The 21,211-nt window shown below is 40.6% G+C and overlaps 1 protein-coding gene across 1 annotated transcript; it reads left to right on the top strand.

Annotated features, from left to right (window-relative positions):
* Nucleotides 1-925: 925 nt before the first annotated feature.
* On the top strand, nucleotides 926-19,202 carry mn1b (meningioma 1b). The gene is made up of 3 exons (XM_008336077.3): nucleotides 926-2,706; nucleotides 2,820-6,409; nucleotides 17,306-19,202. The coding sequence occupies exons 2-3, from the start codon at nucleotides 2,869-2,871 to the stop codon at nucleotides 17,521-17,523; spliced, it is 3,759 nt and encodes a 1,252-aa protein (XP_008334299.1). The 5' UTR covers nucleotides 926-2,706; nucleotides 2,820-2,868; the 3' UTR covers nucleotides 17,524-19,202.
* Nucleotides 19,203-21,211: the final 2,009 nt, after the last annotated feature.

Raw genomic sequence — 21,211 nt, 5'->3', positions numbered from 1 at the left:
TCTGAAGAACGGTTCAGAGCTGTTGCCTCTGTTTACTAACAGTTTGGGTTCATTGTTCATTTTGGGTGGAAAATACGTTCTGTTTTAAAACTTCCGAAAAACTTCTTTTGACGCGTAATTGAAAACAAGCATTTTAACAGACGAACTATTCAACAAACACATTTGACGCAAATGTAATTTTCTGTCATTTAATGTATCGTCTATGGCCACTAGGTGACACTGTGTCCGTTTAGTAAAACCTCCACCCTTACCACCTCTCTCTCTCTCTCGTCAACATACATATATGAACATTAAATTATGACGCGGCCAAAGTAGATCGCCATTATTCAAACACACACATGCACACAGCTTTTATTAAAATGCTAAATGTTAAACTCCAAAATAAACACGCGTAAATGCGGTCAAATATTCTGCAGACCAGAAAGAGTTCATCGTTCAGTCGCAAAGACACACAAGGGTAAAGAAAATAGAAATAACAACAACAACAACAACGACAACAGTCTGCTAAACTAAATGTATCTGTAGATGTTCACTCTAAAGCTCTCCCTACGGTCAGTAACAAGACGATGAGAATTCAACTCACACACACACACACACACACACACACACACGAAAACAGCAGTTGTTTGTTGGTTTTGTTCCACATGTTAAACTCAGTTTTTCCGCCAGACCTGAGAGTTCAGTTCCTCCAACGGTTACAGTTGCTGTCGGTTAGTGCTCGACTTAAACAAAGATCATTGCGTCATACACTGTAAATGTTAATGAGGTCAGTTATATTCAATCGACTCCACCGCAGCTTCTAACATACAGACCAATACTTAGAGACTGCTATTGATTATTGGAAACTTCAGGCTCAATATCACCCATATGATTTAGTTCAGATGGTTTTTAAGGAATGTTTTTTCCCTCCTGGTTCCCTGTTCAGAAAAAGTAAACTATTTCAGACCTTTAGTTTTAAAATCTCATATCACATATTAGATCTGTTTCAATTCACATTCCTGGTATTGGTGGAGATCCTAGTTCAGGCAGCATTTTCTGTTGACTCCATCAGTATTGACAGTTTTTCCTGTGGATTTAGACCAGGGGAAGGACAACCGTGTCAGAAAGCAAAAGTCTGGTGCAAGCCTCAAAAAGTGAAAGTTTAAAGACCGAAGAAACAAGTTCCTGCTTCACCTAAATGTACAAAGTCCCGAACTGTTACATTTTTTCCTGTTTATTTGTGTTTGTTTTGTGAAATGCCGTATTTTAAAGGTTCTAAGATGACATCAATGGTAAGGTGCTAAGAGCAAACATGGTGAGTTTTTCTTAACCTGACTGATTAATTTCCATATTTATTTAAAAAAACACGAGAAAAGAGCAGAAATGAGAAATAAATATACAAAATGCATACTAAAGGTAACCCCAAACTACTTTTACAATTTGATTTAAAATTATATTTTTATATTCTACAGTTTAATATCTAATATAGTATTATTACAATTATTTTGTTAATGCGTAACTGTTAGTAAATATAAAATGTTTTTGTATTCCATCGCGTTATACATTACTGTGCCTTCCATTGTATCATCAACATCAAGTTCCTTTATCGTAGTCTTTATATTTTATTATGTGCAGTTTCTGGCGGAACCGTTTAAAGATTAAATACATTTAATTGGTTCACAGAATAATAATTGAAACATTTTTTAACTTTAATTCTTCAGACCACCTTAAAAATGTTGGCCCCGCCTATCATGTTTTTCTGCCGCCTCTGATTGGCCGAAATCACATACATGGAAGTGGCTGCAGAAATGAAAAACTTGTTGCTGGATCTACTGGACGCCTGTGTATCCTTACACTTAGTCAGTCCCCTAGAGCAGAGCAGCAGCGAAGTGTTTGCGCGTGTCAGACTGGTCCGTGTGTGGATCTTTTCTATTCACCGAGTGCGTGCCTTGCGCTCTTTACGCACGGCAGCAGAGTTATTAACCGGTAAAACGGACGGGTTTTAAGCACGCTTAACAGAAGATCTTTTTGTTTAAAACAAAGAATTGACGCACTGAAACATCAAAAAGGCAGCGGGTAAAGGATGATTCCAAGTCGTTGTATCGGCGTGGAGCTCGGGTAGAACAGTGCAGTGGGCGCCGCCAGCTCCGCCGCGCACCAGGCTCTAGCCGCGCCAAGGACGGACGCTCCGGTTCTTCTGTGGATCCGTGGACATTTTCTCGCATTATATAATTTTCAGGAAAGTTGGTGTTTTATGTAAAGGATTTTTAAAATTTATATATAATCTGGGCCGCAGAGGTTATGTTTTTCTAATTCTACGGCTCCAATTTGGACTTTCTTCTTGTTTCCACTATGGGACCTTATTCAGAAACTCGCTCTGGAACATTCAACATTGGACTGGAATAATGAATTATAAATAATTCCCACTTCACTTCTCCAGTTGTCCCTCTTGTTTACTGCGAGTTGTTTTGCGTCTTGAAGAAATTGCCACATCGAAACTTTGGACAATTAAAACCTCTTCACGAAAATGAAACGAACCATTTTTAATTATTAATTAGCATATTAAAGACAAAACTCAAAGGAAGAGCAACTTTGAAGCTTAGAAATCAAGAACATTTTTCTGTGCGTAATTTGGACGCAGCCTGTCTCTCCCCTTTTCTTCTACACGTCTTTGGATAAGTTATATACCAAAAACGCAATTGAGTTGCTACAATGAAAACGTAAACGGTAAGTTGTTTTTTTTTTTACATTTATTAACTGAGTTAAATTGTATATATTTTGTTTACATTTTTGAATGTTTTTTTAATGTTCATGTTTTTTGTCTTTTTGGGGTCAAACAGACAGAAAACTGGCAAATTGGCCGTCATGTGGGATTAATCGCCAGGGAGTATGTTTGGGCTGGAGCAGTTTGGTTCTCAGATTCAGAGCAAAACCCCTGGCCAGTCAGAGAGAAATATAAACCAAGCACGACTGAACATGGGATCCCACTATAAAAACCCAGGTTTTCACGCCGGGACCCCACAAGGAACGGTGGAGCCTGGCATGGGCCCCATGGGTGAGCCGCAGATGCTGGGTCTCAACATGAACATGAATGGAGAGCAGTATGGAGGTTTTCACCCTGCACGGGGCCACACGGACATGCATGCAGGCAGTGCACTCCAACAACAGCAGCAGCAACAGCAAGGACCCATGCATGGATTTTTTAGCAATCAACAACCTCACCAAGGACACCCTCATGGCAACCAACCTCACCCCCACCAACATCATCCGCATTTTGCTGGGAATTTTGGAGGCCCAGAGCCCGGGTCTTCATGCCTGCATGGTGGCAGGTTAATGGGTTTTAGTAACAATGGCATCGGACCACAGCAGGGCTTTGGAGAAGGATTTGATCCTCTGGCTGAGGGGCAGACAGGAGATGGCTTCCCCCAGCAGCAGCAACAGCAGCAGCAGCAGCAGCCACCACAGCAGCAGCGAGCTGGTAACATGCCTGATTTTCAACATCACGGGCCTCCCAGTGGGAGCCATGCTGTCCCTGCCCCCTGTCTCCCTCTGGATCAATCTCCCAACAGAGCAGCCTCCTTTCATGGTGTCCCTTCTTCCTCCTCCTCTGACTCTCACAGCCTGGAATCAAGGCGGATGCCAAACCAAGGAGGTGTTGAAGGATTAGAGTATAATTTTCCAGGTGAACCGCCATCTGGACATTTTGATGTACCTGTCTTTTCCCCATCAGAATCAGATTCTCAGTTGTCCCACTTTGGCCCTGGAAGACCAGTTCCAGGTCCAAATTTCCCTGGAAACACTGGCATGCCACGGACACCAGGTATGCAGGGCATGTCTAAGGGACACCAGCCTCCACCACAACAGCCTCAGCATGGAATGTTTTTTGAGCGTTTTGGAAATGGACGAAAGGTGCCCGTGGGAATAGACCCGGGTGTCAATACCAGACATTCTCTCATGCAGCAGCAACAGGCTGGCCTTATAGCCAGACAGAACTCCTGCCCTCCAGGACTCCCCCGACCCCCTCAAGCTGAGCCCGGCTCTACTAACCCCAACATTTTGGATGGTGGGGTCATGATGCCTGGCCAACACAACCAATTTGAATATCCCATTCACAGACTAGAAAATAGGGGTTTGCACCCCTATGGGGACCCAATGTTTAATATGCAACAGCCTGCTCCTCCTCCCTCCCAACAGCCCCCAAATCAGAGGCTCCAACACTTTGACTCCCCCTATATGAATATGGCAAAAAGGCCCCGATTTGACTTTCCTAATACACATGGTGGTGATGGCTGGTGTACCGGCATGGATAACCACCTTTCTCCGTCCTCATATCCTGGCATGCCTGCAGAATTCACCCCACCTGTTAGTGAAGGTTTTCCACCGGGTCCCCTGCAGCACCCGGGGCCTGAGCAGCAGTCTCTGCAGCAGCGCCAGAACGCAGCCATGATGATAAAACAGATGGCCTCACGGAACCAGCAGCAGAGGATGAGGCAGCCTAGCTTGCAGCAACTAGGACATCATGGCGAAGTACCTCCTGGCCCCATGGCTCACGGAGGTCCGGTGGGTGGCATGCATCCGTCCGGCTTCGACCGGGAAAACAGTGGCAGGATGCCTAACATAGATGGACAAAATCCTCATGTTGCCCAAGAGAACTCTTGGTTTCAAGGTTCCCACCCACAAGGAGAGATGATGTCACGACGTATGGTTGGTGCAGGAAACGAATCTGGACCCCATGACATGGGGCTACAGCAGAATGGCACCGGCATGATGTTTAGGCCAGGCATGGGTATGCAGGAGCCCATGAGAATACCAGGAGATGGGCATGTACCAGCCCTACATTCCCCAGGCATGCACTCACAGTTTGGAGGCAACATGGGTAACCTCTCACAGATGCAGTCTCCTGGAGCCGGAGCGGGTCATCCAAACGCACCATCAGAGCGAAGGCCGGCTGATTTTCCTGCACCGCCCATGGCAACACAGCCCAACTTTCCCTATGGGGGAACTAATCGTCAAGGATCGGCCCACAGCGCTCCTCAAGGGGTGAGCACCTCACCTGGGAGCTATCCTCCCCAGTCTGAGTTCCCCGCAGGCCCACGGTCCAATGTGAGTAAGCTAGGATCTCTGTCTCTTGGGAACTTTAGCAAACCCAACACTAAGGACAGTGTTTTTGGGCAGAGCTGCCTTGCAGCCCTTTCCACGGCCTGCCAGAACATGATCGCCAGCCTAGGGGCCCCCAACCTCAATGTAACGTTCAATAAAAAGAACCAAAATGAGGGCAAACGAAAACTGAGTCAGACAGAGCAGGATATTAATAGCAGCACATCTAATGGGACAGGCAGTGCTGGTCCTGAATATTTTCAGAACGCCACTTCCCAGAACAGCCAGATTCCTGGCACCGGGAATAGCAACTCTGCTAAGCCTGCAAGTCAAAGTCAGACGGTGCAGGGGGAAGCCAGTGCCCTCTCCCCAAACTACAACATGGATGCTACCCCGTGCAGTGAGGGGAAAGCGACAACAGGGAGTGGGAGAGGGAGAGGCAGGAGAAAAAGAGACAGTGGACATGTAAGCCCTGGGATTTTTTTTTCTTCTGACAATGGTAACCCTGTTGTAAGTCCAGGCCAGCAGGCCCCCTCAGCTGGCATTGGGGAGAGGGGTGGGGGCACACCCCATGAGAAACACCTCCAATCTCCCTCCTGGGGCAAAGGAGGTGAACTAATGTTGGGGGACCAGGCCGACCTGATGTCTTCTCTGGACAGTGGCATTCAGAGTGTCACTAAGTCCAACAGTAACTCACCACGGGTGGACTTTCCTGAAGATGTGAGCACCCACTTTGTCAACGAGGATGAGGTGTCATCCAGCTCGGACGCTGGAGGGGCCTTAGCTACAAAGCCCAATCGCAGCCCATTGATCACTGGCTCGCCTAAAATGCAGAGAAGTGACCACGGGTTAGTAAACGGACAGAAGCCTCTCAATATCGGCATTAACAATCACACTACCTCAACACCTGATAGCTATGGACTGAACAGCAGCAGTGGGGGCACAGGGGCCAATGGGATCAGTCACCCAGGCACCCCGGGAGTGGAGCAGGTACGTACTCCATCCAGCACCTCAGGCCAGGAAGAAATTCATCCCCTGGAGATTCTGCAGGCCCAGATTCAGCTGCAGCGGCAACAGTTTAGTATCTCTGAGGACCAGCCTCTGGCCTTGAAGAATGGCAAGAAGAGTGGGGAGAACGGAGATGGCGAGCTCGGGGGCTGTAGTCCAGACTCTGGAAAGAATTCCATGGGCACTATTGATCTGGACACTCTCATGGCAGAGCAGCACGCCACCTGGTACGTGCCCAGCGACAAGACCATGATGGATGGGTCAGAGGATGACAAGACGATGGGACCCTGGGAAAAAAACAAGGGCCAAAACTGTGGCAAAGAAGGTAATACTTTCCTTTCTTTTTTTCTTTTTCCTGTTTAGCATCACACACACACAGCTGTACCTCAGGCCTCAAGAAATTATCAGTGTTTGTACAGTTGTTAAACTATGTAACTATATAAAATTCTTCAGAAATCTGAAAAGAATGTTAATCACCCAAAACAATTAAAAGGTAGCACCTCACCTTAGAGTAAGGTAATACTGTGTTCGACTGGAAACCCTACCGAGATTCCAGTCTGAAGGTGTGTTAAATTCCCATTTGAGAACACTCAAGTGTGCATCTTTAGTGTCACTCTGCAGTGTCGCAGAGGAGCTATAGTCTGTGTAAAGAAACACTCTTAGTCGCTGCTGCTGCTGTGGAGAGAAGCAAACATTTCCTAGGCTTCGTTATCTGGCTTTTCAGGGTGAACAGCTACATTCAGAAGATTAATAGCTTTTGGAGGATATGCATCGCCGCAGCGGGGGTTTCCTTCGCCTCCTTACGTGTTTGTTTTTCTTATTACCATGGGATAAAAATGCGAGGGCTGCCGTGTGTGCACTGGCTCTACACCAGCACAACACAAATGTGAGGAATTTAATGTCATTAAGGAAGTCATTGGGTGTTAGAATTATTTATATTTATTTGCTGGGGGGAAATTTGGATTTTTACAAATTCAGAATAGGTTTTTCTATATATGTGATTATTGTAATTAATGTATAATTTATATATTTAAATATAAAATTATATAAATAATATATTTCAACAGAAAAATTCTAAATAATTTATAATAATGTGAAAAAGGACAGAAAGATTTTCAATTTAAATTTTAAAATTACTTTAACGCTATTGTACAATTATATAATTGTCACATTTTTAAATATAAATTATAGCTATATAAAAATATTTATGTTATTGTACAATTGTGTTTTACTAATGCGGTTGTTTGTAGTTTTATTTATTATGTCTAAATTATATAAATATATAAATGCATAATTTTTATATTTAGTATTATTAATAGCGATAACCTGCAGCAAAATATAATGAGATCATTGAAGCCTTATGTATTTGGATTTTAATGTTTTTTTAATAAAAAATAAATTTAACTGAAAACAAAAATAATAATCTTTGCTTTGCTTTGTGTGAACTATTGCGATATTAATAAATTTTATTCACATTATTTGTCATGCATTTATATTTAATACATATATATTATATTTAAATTTTATTTTTTATTTTTTTATGCTGCAGAAAAAACATTACAACAGAAATGAAATGACAGAAAAAGTAAAATTCCATAAAAATATTATATGTAAATAAAATAATTCTGAGCGTAAATGTATTTTCATAGGCACACTTTTTTAATTCACTCCTTGTTAGTCCTTATCTTTTTTTAATGCTTTCCAAAGTTAAATGTATGTGCTTGTAAACTTAAATACACCTAAAGTGTATATACTTTAGCAATCAATGCAATTATTTTCAAATGAAAATACTAGGACATATGTAAACACACACGTGTGTGTTTAAGAGCTTTTAAAGTGTTGGAAACCCTTTTGTTCAGCAGAGAAACAACGTCTGCCGGGACAGTCTTAGGCGTATTGTTTATACTAGATTGAGACCTGACGTGTGTGTGTACATGTGTGCGCACGCACGTGTGTGTGTGACTGATGTCACCTCTTGTTCTAATTATAAATGAGCACAGAAATAACTAACACTCAAGTGGAAAAAAAAAATATTGTTTCTGTCCCCGTTGATTTTCTGTCTGATGTGAAAGTGTAAAATGACAGCAAGGTCAGTGAAAATGGTGACTTCTGAAAAAATGTTCTGTTGTCATTTACAAAAGAGGAAGAGTGTGTTAAATTCCTTAAAAAAAGATGAATTAGAGCAAAAACTAAACATTTGGATTCTTTGTGTGTGAGTGTGTGTAAAGTAAGTAGTAGTAAAGTGCGACCGTTCACATTACGGGACTCGTCTTCACATCTTTACATCTCTGACAGTAATGATATTTAAACATTACGTGTTCTCAGGAAAAGTGAGGATTTTTTTTAAAGGGGTCTTCGCCTCATGTCTCAAGCTCCCCTCCTCCTATTCCTCCCGCTGCTCCCCCCACTCTCTTTTGCACTTTTGTTTTTTTTTTACTTTCTCTTCCTAGTCTTCATCACTTTTTCCACATCTTTTCTCCCTCAGCTCCCATCGCTCCCTCGTCCCGTCCCTCTTTCTGTCTCTTTTCTGTCTCTGTCTTACTCTCCGTCTCTCTCTCCCTTTCTCTCACTCCTTGCTCTATCTTTTGGTCTGTCAGTTTTTTTTCTAATCTCACATTCCCTCTCTTTTGTCTTGTTTTGTCTTTTTTCCTTCTCTCTTACTCCCCTTCTCTTCCCTCCTTCCCCACTCTTTAACCCCCTCTGTCTTTCTCTCATCTGTCTATAATGTCCCTCTCCATCTTCAATCTTTCTGTTTCTATGTTTTATTGGACAAGACTGGTCCCGCAGCAGTAGCATCTTTAGGAGCAGCAGCTGCAACCTCAGTTTCAACATTAGCAGCACTAACAGCAGCTTCTTTAGCAGTAGCAGCAGCAGCAGCAGCAGTAGTAACAGCTCTGGAGGGATCGATAGCTAGTTAGCACAAATCACGGCTCCTGACAGTTTCACATTTGAGTGCTTCAGACAGCAGAGATGAAAAAGAGGAGGAGGTGGAGATGTGTAAGGACGTTGTGTTTGTGTGTGTGCATGTGTGCATGTGTGCGTGTGTGTGAAAGGCGGGTGTTAGGGATTCAATCTCATGCTTAGGTTATGCTGAAGGAGGTGAGAAACACAACATAATCATTTAAAGTTAAGTCATGGACCCCAATGTGTGTGTGTGTGTGCGCGCATGTGTGTCAGTAAAAATATGATGAAATCATATCAATTCAAACCATTGTTTGTTGCGAAGCTACAGCTAATGATCATTTTTAAAACGATAAAATGACTGTCAATTAACACTGTTAATTAATTAGTTTGTGGTTTAGTCTTTGAAAGGTCTATATTGGCAGCCAATCAAAACTGTAAGATTGTCAACAAAGAATATCAATCCATTTAAAAAAATCAATTTAAATTGACACAGAAGCATTTCTCCATTAAAAATTCACCTAATAAAATTTGATTTGACCAACAATACATCACTGTGGTTCAGACCAGTGACTACATTGTCCTTATGACCGGTTAAAACTGGCTGAGATAAATTTGTTAATTTAAATCAATTATTCAGACATATTGATTATTGGCTAATTTTCCTGTAAAATTTTTTTTTTTTTTTTACTCTTTGTCATCCTGTCCCAGTATCTCTGCGCTACTACAGATCAGAGGAGATGATGCTGCCTGCTGACAGTCCTTACATTTGTCCCTGGAAGATCAAAACTATTCATTCATAATTATTGAAAGTCTCATCATCTGTCTAAACAATGCATGTAGAGTGAAAATGACAGCTTTAGTTGTGGAAGAATTTCCCTATTGTTGGTATTCAAGTTTAGGTTCTGCGCATTTTCAAAGACCACACTCGGTGTCAGTTCACATCCAATTCCCTCATGAAACTTTTTGTCTTCTTCAGCCTTCCTCCATGCGTCTCTGAATCTGTGTCCATTCTTATGGAAACTGCTGCTGAGTCCTGATAAGACTGTCAGCAGCAAGCGTAGGAAATGATTCACTTATTTTTATTTTTACACTTTGAGTGACTTCATTATTTTAGTGGAAAGTGTTCATGAGTTGACGCTGTGGAACAGTTCTCACTCCTCATTTTATGTCAACCAGGGCTTTTTCTTTCTGGTCAAATCTGTGTCAAACCTTTTGAAAATTGACCAGTACATCTGATATGTTAACAATCTTGATGAGCAATTTGTTACCAAAGCCACACTATAAAACACACTGTGTTCAGTGTGTTGATATATATATATATATACATATATACATATATATATACATATATACGTTATGTAGGTATATATATGTGTGGGTATGTGTATATGTGTGTGTGTATATATACATACACACACGTATATATATACACACACACACATACATATATGTGTGTGTGTGTGTGTATACATACTGTACATATACATATACATGCGAGAACTAATACCAAATACAGGTAAAAGTGATTGGCACCTCACCTCTCATTTTATGATTTTCATATTGGCATTTTCAACCACACACACACAATATAAATAAAAGCCTGGAAGACTTCAGGCCTGTTGTGCTTTAAATGATAATCATTACAATAATCGCAGTAATTAGCCTCCAATCATTTCTTTATATTGTTTGCAAAAGTCGTGATTCCTCCTCAGGCGACTGTGCTCCATGACAGGTTAATCAATGCAACTCTTTAATTTGGTCTAAACGTCAACCATTAGAATTAAATAATTTATAGATTATTTTTTCCTAAAATTTCAAGAATGACTTTCTTTTAGTTTTAACATTTTTGTTATTTACACATGAATAAAATGCAAAGTAAAGTGAAACAGAGATGTAAAATGTCAACTTTTTATATCATCGAAACACCACAAACACAATTCACAATTACACGAGTCACTTGTGTGATGCGTGTGTGCGCGTGCATGTGTTTGTCTGTGTGTGCGTGTAACGTGATAGTGTGTATTTTTCGTCTGCAGACACACAGTGTGAGATGTATTTAGACCCAGCTCCTGTGTCATTGCTCACTTCATCACAAAATATTTAACACTTCAAACACCAGTACAAACTATAACAATATATATGTATATGCAGTATATATTTATATACATTTATATACACATACATATATGTGTGTCTATATATGTGAATATATGTATATATATTTATATACACATACATATTTGTGTCTTTATATGTGTATATATGTATGTCTATAAATATATATAAATTTTATTTTAATTTTTGTATTTATAAAAAATATAATCTAATAATTTATTTCATTTTCCTGGACCACAAACTTGATTTGTTATTTTTACAGTAAAATACGTTTTTTCATGGTCATTGATGTTTGTGAAAATAAACATTGTAGAAAGAATAGGATTTGATAACCACTTATAAGGCTGATGCAATTTTGACATTACTGCCAGAGCTTTGATTATTGATTATGCGGAGTATTCATTATAACACGGCAATCTCCACAGCAGCAACAGATATCCTGCCTTTGCCACCTTTTTAGGTTTTGTGTTATGTATTACAATTAATATTAAATTAATAAAAAATGAATTCTAAAATAATTCATAAATATAGCCCTTAGTTGCAGTCGTGAGTTTATTCACGCACAGCATTGCTGCTGGACTGACAGTCAGAGGAAGTTGGTTTTTCATGACTGACAAGTAGAGAAAGAATGTGGGGTAAAGGTGTCGGGTCCTTTTCTTTTTCTTAGTTTTTTCTTGGCTGGATCGTCAAGTCTTCACAACATCAGCAACTCATCCGGTGTTTTGTTTTCCTGGAGGAACGCTATTAGAATAAAACAAAACTTGTCTCAGCATGTGGTGAATATTCCATTTGGAGAGAAGCAGCTTTAGCAACTTTAGCTGCAGCAGCGTTGGCAGCAGCAGAGAACAGAGAGGATAAATATGCTGAAAAAGCACAGTGTAAGAATAAGAAAAAAAAAAAAAAAACTTAGCAGTGGATGTTTACATTATTTGCCCCTAAAATGTGCAGTCTCTCTTATTCAGTGTCTGCCGGAAAAGTCCTGACCTCAACAGAAAAGCAGCAGAACTTTCTTTTTTTTTTGTATATAAACAATCAGTACATTTTTACTGTTTGACAGAAACCATAATATTACATTGGTTTGACTTAAGCCATAGCTTGTTTATAAGTACTGGACAGAGCCTCCATTGTTACAGGGTGTGGTTGCATGGAGATTCCATGTACATTAAATTATGTAAATACTACAATGTACTTTTTGATGTCCTTAATGCATGAACTAGGACTGATGCATATGTACTGTCACTTAAGAAAGAAATTTGTACACACACTGCCACACCAGCAGGGGTTCAGCTGACGTGGTTTTTCAGATGTGCTTGAAGATTTAGATTTTAAAGTTGCTAGACAAAAGTTAGAGCCAAAACTGTTGTGAACAGATCCACATGCTGATTATAAAGGGTGGTGTCAGACGTATCGGTTGGTGCTCAGTGTAGTTGCAGCGACTCTCCTCTCCTCCTCCTGCGTGGTAAACTTCCTGCTTTCAGCCTAACCAGTCAAACAAGGCGATTAGATAGTTAAGTAATGGAGTGAAGACAGAGAGAGAGAGAGCAGGAGTGTGTTTGTGTGTGTTTGGGTGTGTGTGAAACACAGGAGAGACAGTGAAGATGATCAATATGTCACTGACTTGGACGACACACTGGACGTGTGCGTGAGTTATGGCCCAGGTTTTAAATCACTTCCATGTTCTGATCTGTGTCTGCTTTCCTAAACATTTCTCATGAATGAGTGATTTCCATGCACCACAGGACTGTGTGTGTGTGCGTGTGTGTGTGTGAATGGGTGTGTGTATATGTGTGAGAGAGAGAGAATGTGTGTGTGTATATGCGGGTGCGCGCGTGCGCGTGCATGTGTGTGTGAAAACAAGGTAAGGAAACACTGGGGGCAATGCCTGCCTCATCAAGTTATTCACTATATTTTTTTTTCTTTTTTTCCCTCCCTCCCTCTCTCACCCATCTTTTTCAGTCCAGAGAACAGAGAGGAAATTCAAATCAAAATTACCCATGTGCCCTTGTGCCTGAGAAACTTGCCCTCTGCTTGCCTCCAGATATGCGGAGGGAAAGGTCACACCGCAGCACATGGGTGGAGATTGGGGGAGATAGGGGGGTTTAGGGATTCTTTCATAACCCCTCCCCCATCCACCAGGGCAGGGGATAGTTCATGCGCAGCTCTCTTCTTTCCAATAGATCAGTTGTAGTAAATGGATGGTTACGTTCACAAGTTGTGTTAATGGGCAACATTAAAGAACAATGCACCGAGAAGTTGAAATGCTTGGTTAATATTCCTTCTCCCAGTCGTCTGCCCCATGGGCCCTGTTGTTGCCCCTGTTGTTGCCCCTGTTGTTAGTTTTGTTTTTGTTTTGGTGTCCATGAACTATTGCAAATATAGTGTTTTAGTATTATTAGTGTTTATTAGTGTAATATTATTTTTTTCTGGGGTATTTTACAATCATCAACAAGTAGCTCTTCTGGCTGAAACCTAACATTTTCCTCAGCCTTTTTTTTTAAATATCACACTACTGTTTCTCTCTTTCATCTTTTAAAATCCGATCTCTCTCCCCCTCAGTGTTTTGTTTTGTGGAGTTTTTTTGTGCTGACAAAGACGCTGCAGTGGTTTTTGGTCGGTGGTTGTTATGCAGAAAGAATCTGACCTGATGTCACACCCTGTCTTCGCAGCCACAGCCTTTTGGGTGTTTGTGTCAGCGGGCAGCGTCTTCTCATTGGTGCGTTTGTTTGTAAAGAAGACGGGGCCTTGGCCTCAGGATCAGAGGGTCAAAGGTGAGGTGTCATCATGGAAGTGTGGAGCTCGGGATAGAAAAAGAGGGCAGATGCCTGATGCTCGGGATTCTGGGTCCTGGGAAATCAAGGTGACAGCTCTGAGGAACTTTCACCTCAACAAAGGAGTTGTTTTTTGTTTTTTTTGTGTGTTTAAAATAACCTGGTTTTGTAGTGTTCGTAATATAAAGACCGCCATGAATGACAAGGGAACTGTTGTAATTTATCCAGAGTGAGTTGAAACTGCTGCTTAGCTTCCCACTATACAACAAAGAAGACTGAGACTACGGTCAGCCATACCAAGCACAAACGGCATTTTTTTTTTTTTTAAATCTACTCATTTTACATTCAAATATTTATTTCAATATTAAAGTTTTTAGTAGTAGTAGTAGTTTTTGTAACAAGTTAGGCAACATTTCTGTCCTTTTTAATCATAAATAATGTTAATGTTTTGTAACATAATTGATGGACTTAAGCCTAACCTGTTTTATGAAATACTTTTGATATAAAGTAATTTTTCTTAATTAATTGTTCCTTTGGTAAAACATTTTTGCAACAATAGTAATTTGTTCTGTGTTATTATTACTTTATAATAAGAACAATCTCTAACCAAGTGTTATAAGTGTAAAATAAAAATTCGATTTCAAATAGCCTGAACATGGGAACCACGGGAATATAGTTTATACTGTGAGTGTGTGTTAGTGTGTCTGTGTGTGTCAGCAGACATTAATTGAGGACGTGCTGCACCGACACAGAAGTGAGACTTGGATTTTCAGTCATATGTCTGACGTGTTTGTGTTTGTTTAAACATCTTCTCCGTTTGGAAATTTACTTCAGAACCCTTAGGTGCAGTTGGATGTTACCGCTCTGTTGAATTTGTCTTTATTAACATTATCATCCATTTCCATGCTGTGCTCCTGTTGCTCTCTTCATCTTAAAGGCAGTTGGTGAGGTTTCACCCCCGGATACGAGTCGATAAACAGCTGTAACGCGACAGGTCTTTACAGTTGACTAAGGAAAGAACGATTCTGTCTTTTGTAAAATGTCACAGCGAATTTTCTTGTTGCTCTGCTGTGGTGCGGAATTTCACGCTGAAGCTTTTAAATCAGGACTCAACGTGAACAGTGGATATTGCTCAGGAGAAAAAAGCCAAAGCTAATAATAAATATTTTAAATTTAATTTTTAAATAGCCATTTGTCCTGAACCATAATTCATTTTTATTATGCTACCTGAACTGAAATCTTGTGTGACAGTTGCAACTTCAACATGTCAACATCATAATCTGCGCACAACTAGCAGTTAGCGCCTGTTAGCAAACTGCTCTGCTCCTCAAGCTAGCATGTAGCTAGCTAGCGCAAAATGGTCAGGTTTTTGACAAGAAACAGACCAAAGGAGTGGACAAACACATTTTCTTATGCTGAAAAAATACAATAATTTTAGAATAGTGAATAAAAATGAGAGAATGCATTCTAAAAGTTGATGTTTCTTTACATATTTTGTAGCCTTGGCTGTGGTTTTGCCAATTGGGTCCCTGGCCAGAAACTAATGCCGTTTTGGCAGGGGTATGAAATTGTCTGGGAACCCCTACTGTAGAAAATGGCCTTGCACACAAATGGTGACACCATACTGGTTTTCAGCAGACCCTTATTTTTTTTTATTTTTCCTCCTTAGACCTGGTTTTAAGTGATCTTTTCTAGCTGTTGTGGTGTGTTTGTGTGAACATGGCTGTATGTGTGAAAGTGTTGCAGCAGCAGCAGCGGTGGTGGAGATGTTGGTGTTGGTGTCTGTGGTTGGTTGATGTCAGCTCTCCACATGTCCAGCAGCAGCTCAGGGTGAAATCGCTTTGTTGACTGTTCAGGCAGCTGCAGACCCTGCTGGGTCTGGATACAACAAGCTGCTAATGCCACAGCCGGAGGGCAGTGGCAGCAGCAGCAGCAGCAGTACTAGGTGAAGGGGAATGTGATGGCTACAGAGTTGGGGGTTTGATGCTACGAGGGGGTGAGAATCCTCCACGCTGAGTTGTTTGACTGACTAACCCTGTGGCAAATGTTAAGTCTTTGTGTCACCAACAGCAGAATCAGTTATTATACCACACTGGTCCTGCACTCTATTTGTTTCCCTCAGTAATATTGATGTGTACTATTGGATTAAACTATAGTGAAAAACCAATCAGTACCACAGGGACTGGAACTGTTTATTTGTAAATTTTGCAAAAAAAAAAATTTTTTTTACATTTAATGTATATATATGTATATTTTGTGATCATGACTCACAAAGACTCGATCTAGTCTTTGTGAGAAAACAATGACACATGCTCTTATAGTTATACTGGCAGCAGGATATGGCTGAATGATTTGACAAGCATGTTCATCTAACAGACTAATACGTGTCTGTGAAGGCATCGATGTGAAGGTACTGTGTAGAGTATATGTCTTTCTGTAGTGTGGATATGGTCCACATAAATATATAAAAGTAAAAAGGACGATAAGAAAAGCAACCTGGTGATCAGCTCACTGACCTTTGACCTATCATCTGAACCTCCAACAGGCTCTTCTCTGTCAGAGATCAGAGATCATCCTCTCCTCTCCACTGTTGTCCATAGAGCAGAACTTGGTCTCACGTATGTATAGTTTGTTTTGCAAATAGAAACAATACCCCATAAATTCACACATACTTGGGAGAGCAGATGGGGGAGGGAGGTATTTATTTTCTGTCAATAAGCTCTCCTAGATCTCCTAAATTTTACACGCTCTACTTTTAATGTGACATAAAATCAGCCTGGCCGTCAGTTTCCTGGACGTCTGCTGTGATCATTTTATTAAAAGGTACTGTGTATTTGGTGACCTGTGAGTTTTAGACACCACAGCCTGGTCATTACTATGGTAAACTGGGTCAAACAGGGTCATGGGTCAGGTTTGTTTTTGCCCTTTGACCCCTCTGACTGGAGGTCATATAAGGGTAGATTTGCACGGCTGAGAGAGCTAATGTTCCTGTGTGTGTTTCTGCACATTAGTTTGTGTGCGTGTGCGCATTTGTGTGTGTCACCAGAGGAAGACCTCTTGTGCTCTGAAGCCTATATTTTTAGGTTATATTCACCAGGTGGAAGCTGGCGAAAGTGGGACTGTAGTGATGTGGAGGTGGAGTGTTAACTGGATTTTCACAGTGCAGACTTGGAGTGGGATGTGACAAAATCACTGGAGTTAGGATATAATATAAAGTGTTTATTATTCTTTTGGATCAGACTCAGGAAAAACAGTGACTCGTTTTTTTTTTTCTTAACACATTTACAAAATATGTTTCTGTATTTCTCTAAGGTGCGAGTATTGCATTTTATGCCGCACACTTTTACTTATTATTGTTATTATTATTATTAATAATGTTTATGTTATTGCAAACCAGCCTTGAATTGAACCATGTCCTTTTCGTTTGTTTGCAGAATCAGAGCAGGGTCAGAATAAGAATGGAGCAGCAGCCACAGGAGCCAATGGAGGTGGAGGAGGAAACAGTGGAGGAAACCACCTGCAGTGCCTCTCTGTCCACTGCACAGACGAGCTGGGGGACAGTAAGGGCCGAGGAGGCTCCGTCTCCTCGTGGCGCTCCCTCCACTCTGACATCTCTAACAGATTTGGGACGTTTGTGGCTGCACTGACTTAAACTCTGGAAACAAACAAACTGAAAAAACAACAAGAAGGAGAAAAGGTCATGAAATGAAGAAGGAACAAAAGACAGAGAGACATAAAAACAGGACTACTATGATGATGAGAAGGAGGATGACGATGATGATGAGGATGATGATGGCAAGGATGGGGATGAGGAAGCCTATCTGTGTGCCTGTTCAGGGAGAGAAAGACGCCCAGAAATGCAAGCAAACAAAGAGACACACTCACAGTAAAGACAAAAACACTCGTGCAAATAAATAATCATTTTGACACATGAACTCTCAGACCCTCACAGACACTCTTTGATCCTCACACACATTAATTCACACAGAAACACACAATCTCTCTCACACACACACACACACACACACACTGCTGGGCAACATACAAAACCCGGGCTCGACTCACTGATGCCCCTTACAAACCTCAACTCAATAATTATTCTTTATAATTTTTTTTATTTTTTTGCGTTGAAGAACGAGAACGAAAGAAAAAGCCTGAAACGATAACAAGCAGAAGAGAAGCTGCAACTTAGCTCTAAGGTGGACACAGTGTGCCGTCCACCAACGTAACTGTCAAAAATGTGCTTGTTTTAGTTTCAAGTGACTCTAGAGCCAGTGAGAGGCAGACCTCGGGTACAGCTTGACTAACTCATGTTTTCATTTAAAAAACATGCTTCAGACACATCCACAGTCACACTTTTATTTCCAAAACTTCATGCTAATCTTGAGGATTTGAAACTGAGCAACTGAGTAACAAAAACCAAAACAGTGATCAAAAAGGGACTCACTCCAGCGTCTGAAGTGATTTTGTGTCGAAACAGAGAAACTGTTCCAAAAACCAGACCCATTTTCTTTGGACTGTGAAAAATTCTTATTATTGTGAAGATCTGATGTTAAGCCTAAACCAACCGACCAATGTAAACTGTTTTTACCATGAACAGTTCCAACAAATGTTGTTGTCAGTATATACTATAATACCTAAGGTCAAACACACACTGCCTTGGCTAACAAAGGACCAGCTGGGGGTTAGACCTGGCTGGAGTGTGATCTACATTATAGATATAAGTTGAAGACCTAGTCTAGACCAACAGGGTCTTCTTGTTACCTGGTCTAACAACGCAGTGCTCTGGAAAAGTTTGACTTGTTGCCCACAGTCTGATCATTCAAATGTAGTCGTGTGGATGAAGAGATTTTTTTATTTTCCATGTTAAATTTTTCCCCAGTTTGAACAAACAAATTGTTTTCTCAAATCATTTTCTTGTCTAATCATTTTCTTCGAATTCTCTCTTTTGTTAAAACGGCCATAATTGTTGTTTCTCTTCTCAGCTAGACCACTTGTGAAAAATTCATCCAACAGGAAGTGGAATCAGAGGTGGAGGGAAGGTTTAATACGGGGATTAAGGGAAAAGAGACTATTGTTATTGCACATGTATAATAAGAGAAACTTTGCTGTGTGTTAGGCAATCTTGTAATCTTTAAATAAAGCTTCGGTTGAATTTGAATTTCTGAAACAGTAGGAGGAGGACTATGATGGCAACAACTGAGTTTTGTTTTCTTTCTTTTCTTTTTTAATAATATGTAAAGTGCAGTTGTCTGTTTTCCTGCATATTGTATATATCTGTATATGTTTTATTGAGTAACTAAATAACAATAAATATGATGTTAAAGGTGACGGTGAGTTTTGTCTTTTGTATCTGGTTTCTGCTAAGCTGTTAGTCTAGAACAGGGGTTGGGAACCTATGGCTTGCGAGCACACACGTCTCGCGCTGAAAATATGAAATAAGTAAAAGTACAGTTAATGATAAAATAAAAACAATAAAATTAATTAAGAACAGACCTCCTAAAGTGTGCACCTACCATAAGGACAGCAGAGCATAACTGCAGCTCCCCAGGATTCATGACTAATCAGCAGGGGTGTTGCACTAGATGACCATACGCCTTATTGAGATTTTTCTTACAAGGTGTGTAATGAACTGTTTTGTATGGCAAGTGGAACCATATATTTATAACCCTGTTACACATTTTAATCTGTACATTATTTGTTTGCGCTGGTGGAAAACCATGCAGCACCAGAAGTCGCACTAATGTTCAGTAGTATTTTATGTGTTGGATAGAATAACAACATTATTCATCTTTTAAATCACTTTTTAATTTCAGAGACTTATTATGCTTTTAAATTATTGATCTCGTTTAAAAATTCACACATTTAGCTGTAAATGGAGTCAAAAAAATATTGTGTGGCTTTCATGGAAATATATTTTAAAATATGTGACTTTTTTGGCTCGCTCTGCTAAAAGGTTCCCAACCCCTGGTCTAGAAATTAGCAAAGAAATGTTAGATGACGTTAGGGATATTGGGTCACGCTCAGTCACAGCTAATGTGCAATCGCTTGGTAAATTGTTTTAAATCACTTAATAGTCACTGGTATAAATGATGGTATAAATGATTCCAAACCCAATTTAACCTGTAAAAGAGTAAATTCATATTCTTACCTCAAACATTTGCATTTTCTTTTTAATAAGACATCGTGCCTTAGTGCTGTTTTTCTCATCAACCCTGTTTTTGCCTGGAGCACAGTCTCTACACACACACACGCATGCACACACACACACACGTCCCTCCTTGCTCTCCCCAGGCTCTCTTTGGCTCCTCTGCTCTTTATTGGCCATCTGCATGGATGCTTAATGCTAATCAATAACTCCCCTGTGTGCCAACTCTGAGGTGGAGACGTCAATGCTTCCTAACAGGCCTAGTGATCAACCTACAGCACTGCTGTCCAGGAGACGTACACACGCACGCACACATACACAGAGTTGGCGCTCCCTGCAGGACTCTGTTATTTAGATGTGCAGTGCTGCCTGCTGTGTCGGAATGCAGCTCCTGGTGGGAATGTGATGCACAGAGAGGAGAGCCGTGAGCACAAAGAGGAGAGAGAGAGAGAGAGAGAGAGAGTATCTGTGAGTGTACATGGGACTGTCACCTCACCTGAGATCCCTGGTTTAAAAGGTAGAACTAGGCAGAGATGGGATCAAGTCATTGTTATGCAAGTCACAAGTAGGTCTCAAGTCTTCCACTTAATTCCTGAGTTGAGTGCTAGTCAAAACTGGCAAGTCACAAGTCAAGTCTTAAGTAAGGTTCAAAGTCCTGCAGCTTCAGTTTCAGTCTTTTTTTTTACCTTAGAGTAATATTTATCTACACAGATCATGTATGTTTTTAAAACCTGTATTTATTCATTAAAAAAAAAGTGTAAATCCAATTTTAGGAAAAAATAGGGCTCTAGCTTTTTTCCCCCCTCGAGACCTTCTAGAAGATGAACCAGGCCTGTATCGATGGTTCCCCACTCCTTCTTCTGGCAGTATTTGGGCCACAGGACTTCCTCTCAACCACTGACCGAGGCTGGATGGGTTCTAGGCTCATGTCCTTTTGGTGGAGTTGTGCCTGGCTGAGCATGAATTGCACTGAAACTCCTCTTTATTAATTATATTGGTAATATCAATCTTAAGATTGTGTTAAAATAAATGTATAGGACTGCTAAACAAGATTAATTGCAGTCACCATCAGAGGCAAAACATATTCAAGCCCCCCTAAAGTCACTAGGTGGCAGCAACTCATACATTGGTTTGTACAGATGAGAAAATACATATTATAAGGTTGTCAATAGTATTTTAAGGGGGGGTTAAA

Source organism: Cynoglossus semilaevis, chromosome Z (assembly GCF_000523025.1).
Source record: "Cynoglossus semilaevis isolate Cse_v1.0 chromosome Z, Cse_v1.0, whole genome shotgun sequence".
NCBI classification, from domain to species: Eukaryota; Metazoa; Chordata; class Actinopteri; order Pleuronectiformes; family Cynoglossidae; genus Cynoglossus; species Cynoglossus semilaevis.
Note: the sequence above shows the minus strand (reverse complement) of the source record. Positions and strands in the feature narration are given on the sequence as shown.

Coding starts and splice junctions, on each gene's coding strand:
- mn1b (XM_008336077.3), top strand. CDS start 2,869: ATGTTTGGGCTGGAGCAGTTTGGTTCTCAGATTCAGAGCAAAACCCCT. Junction 6,410..17,305: donor CCAAAACTGTGGCAAAGAAG/GTAATACTTTCC, acceptor GTTTGTTTGCAG/AATCAGAGCAGGGTCAGAAT.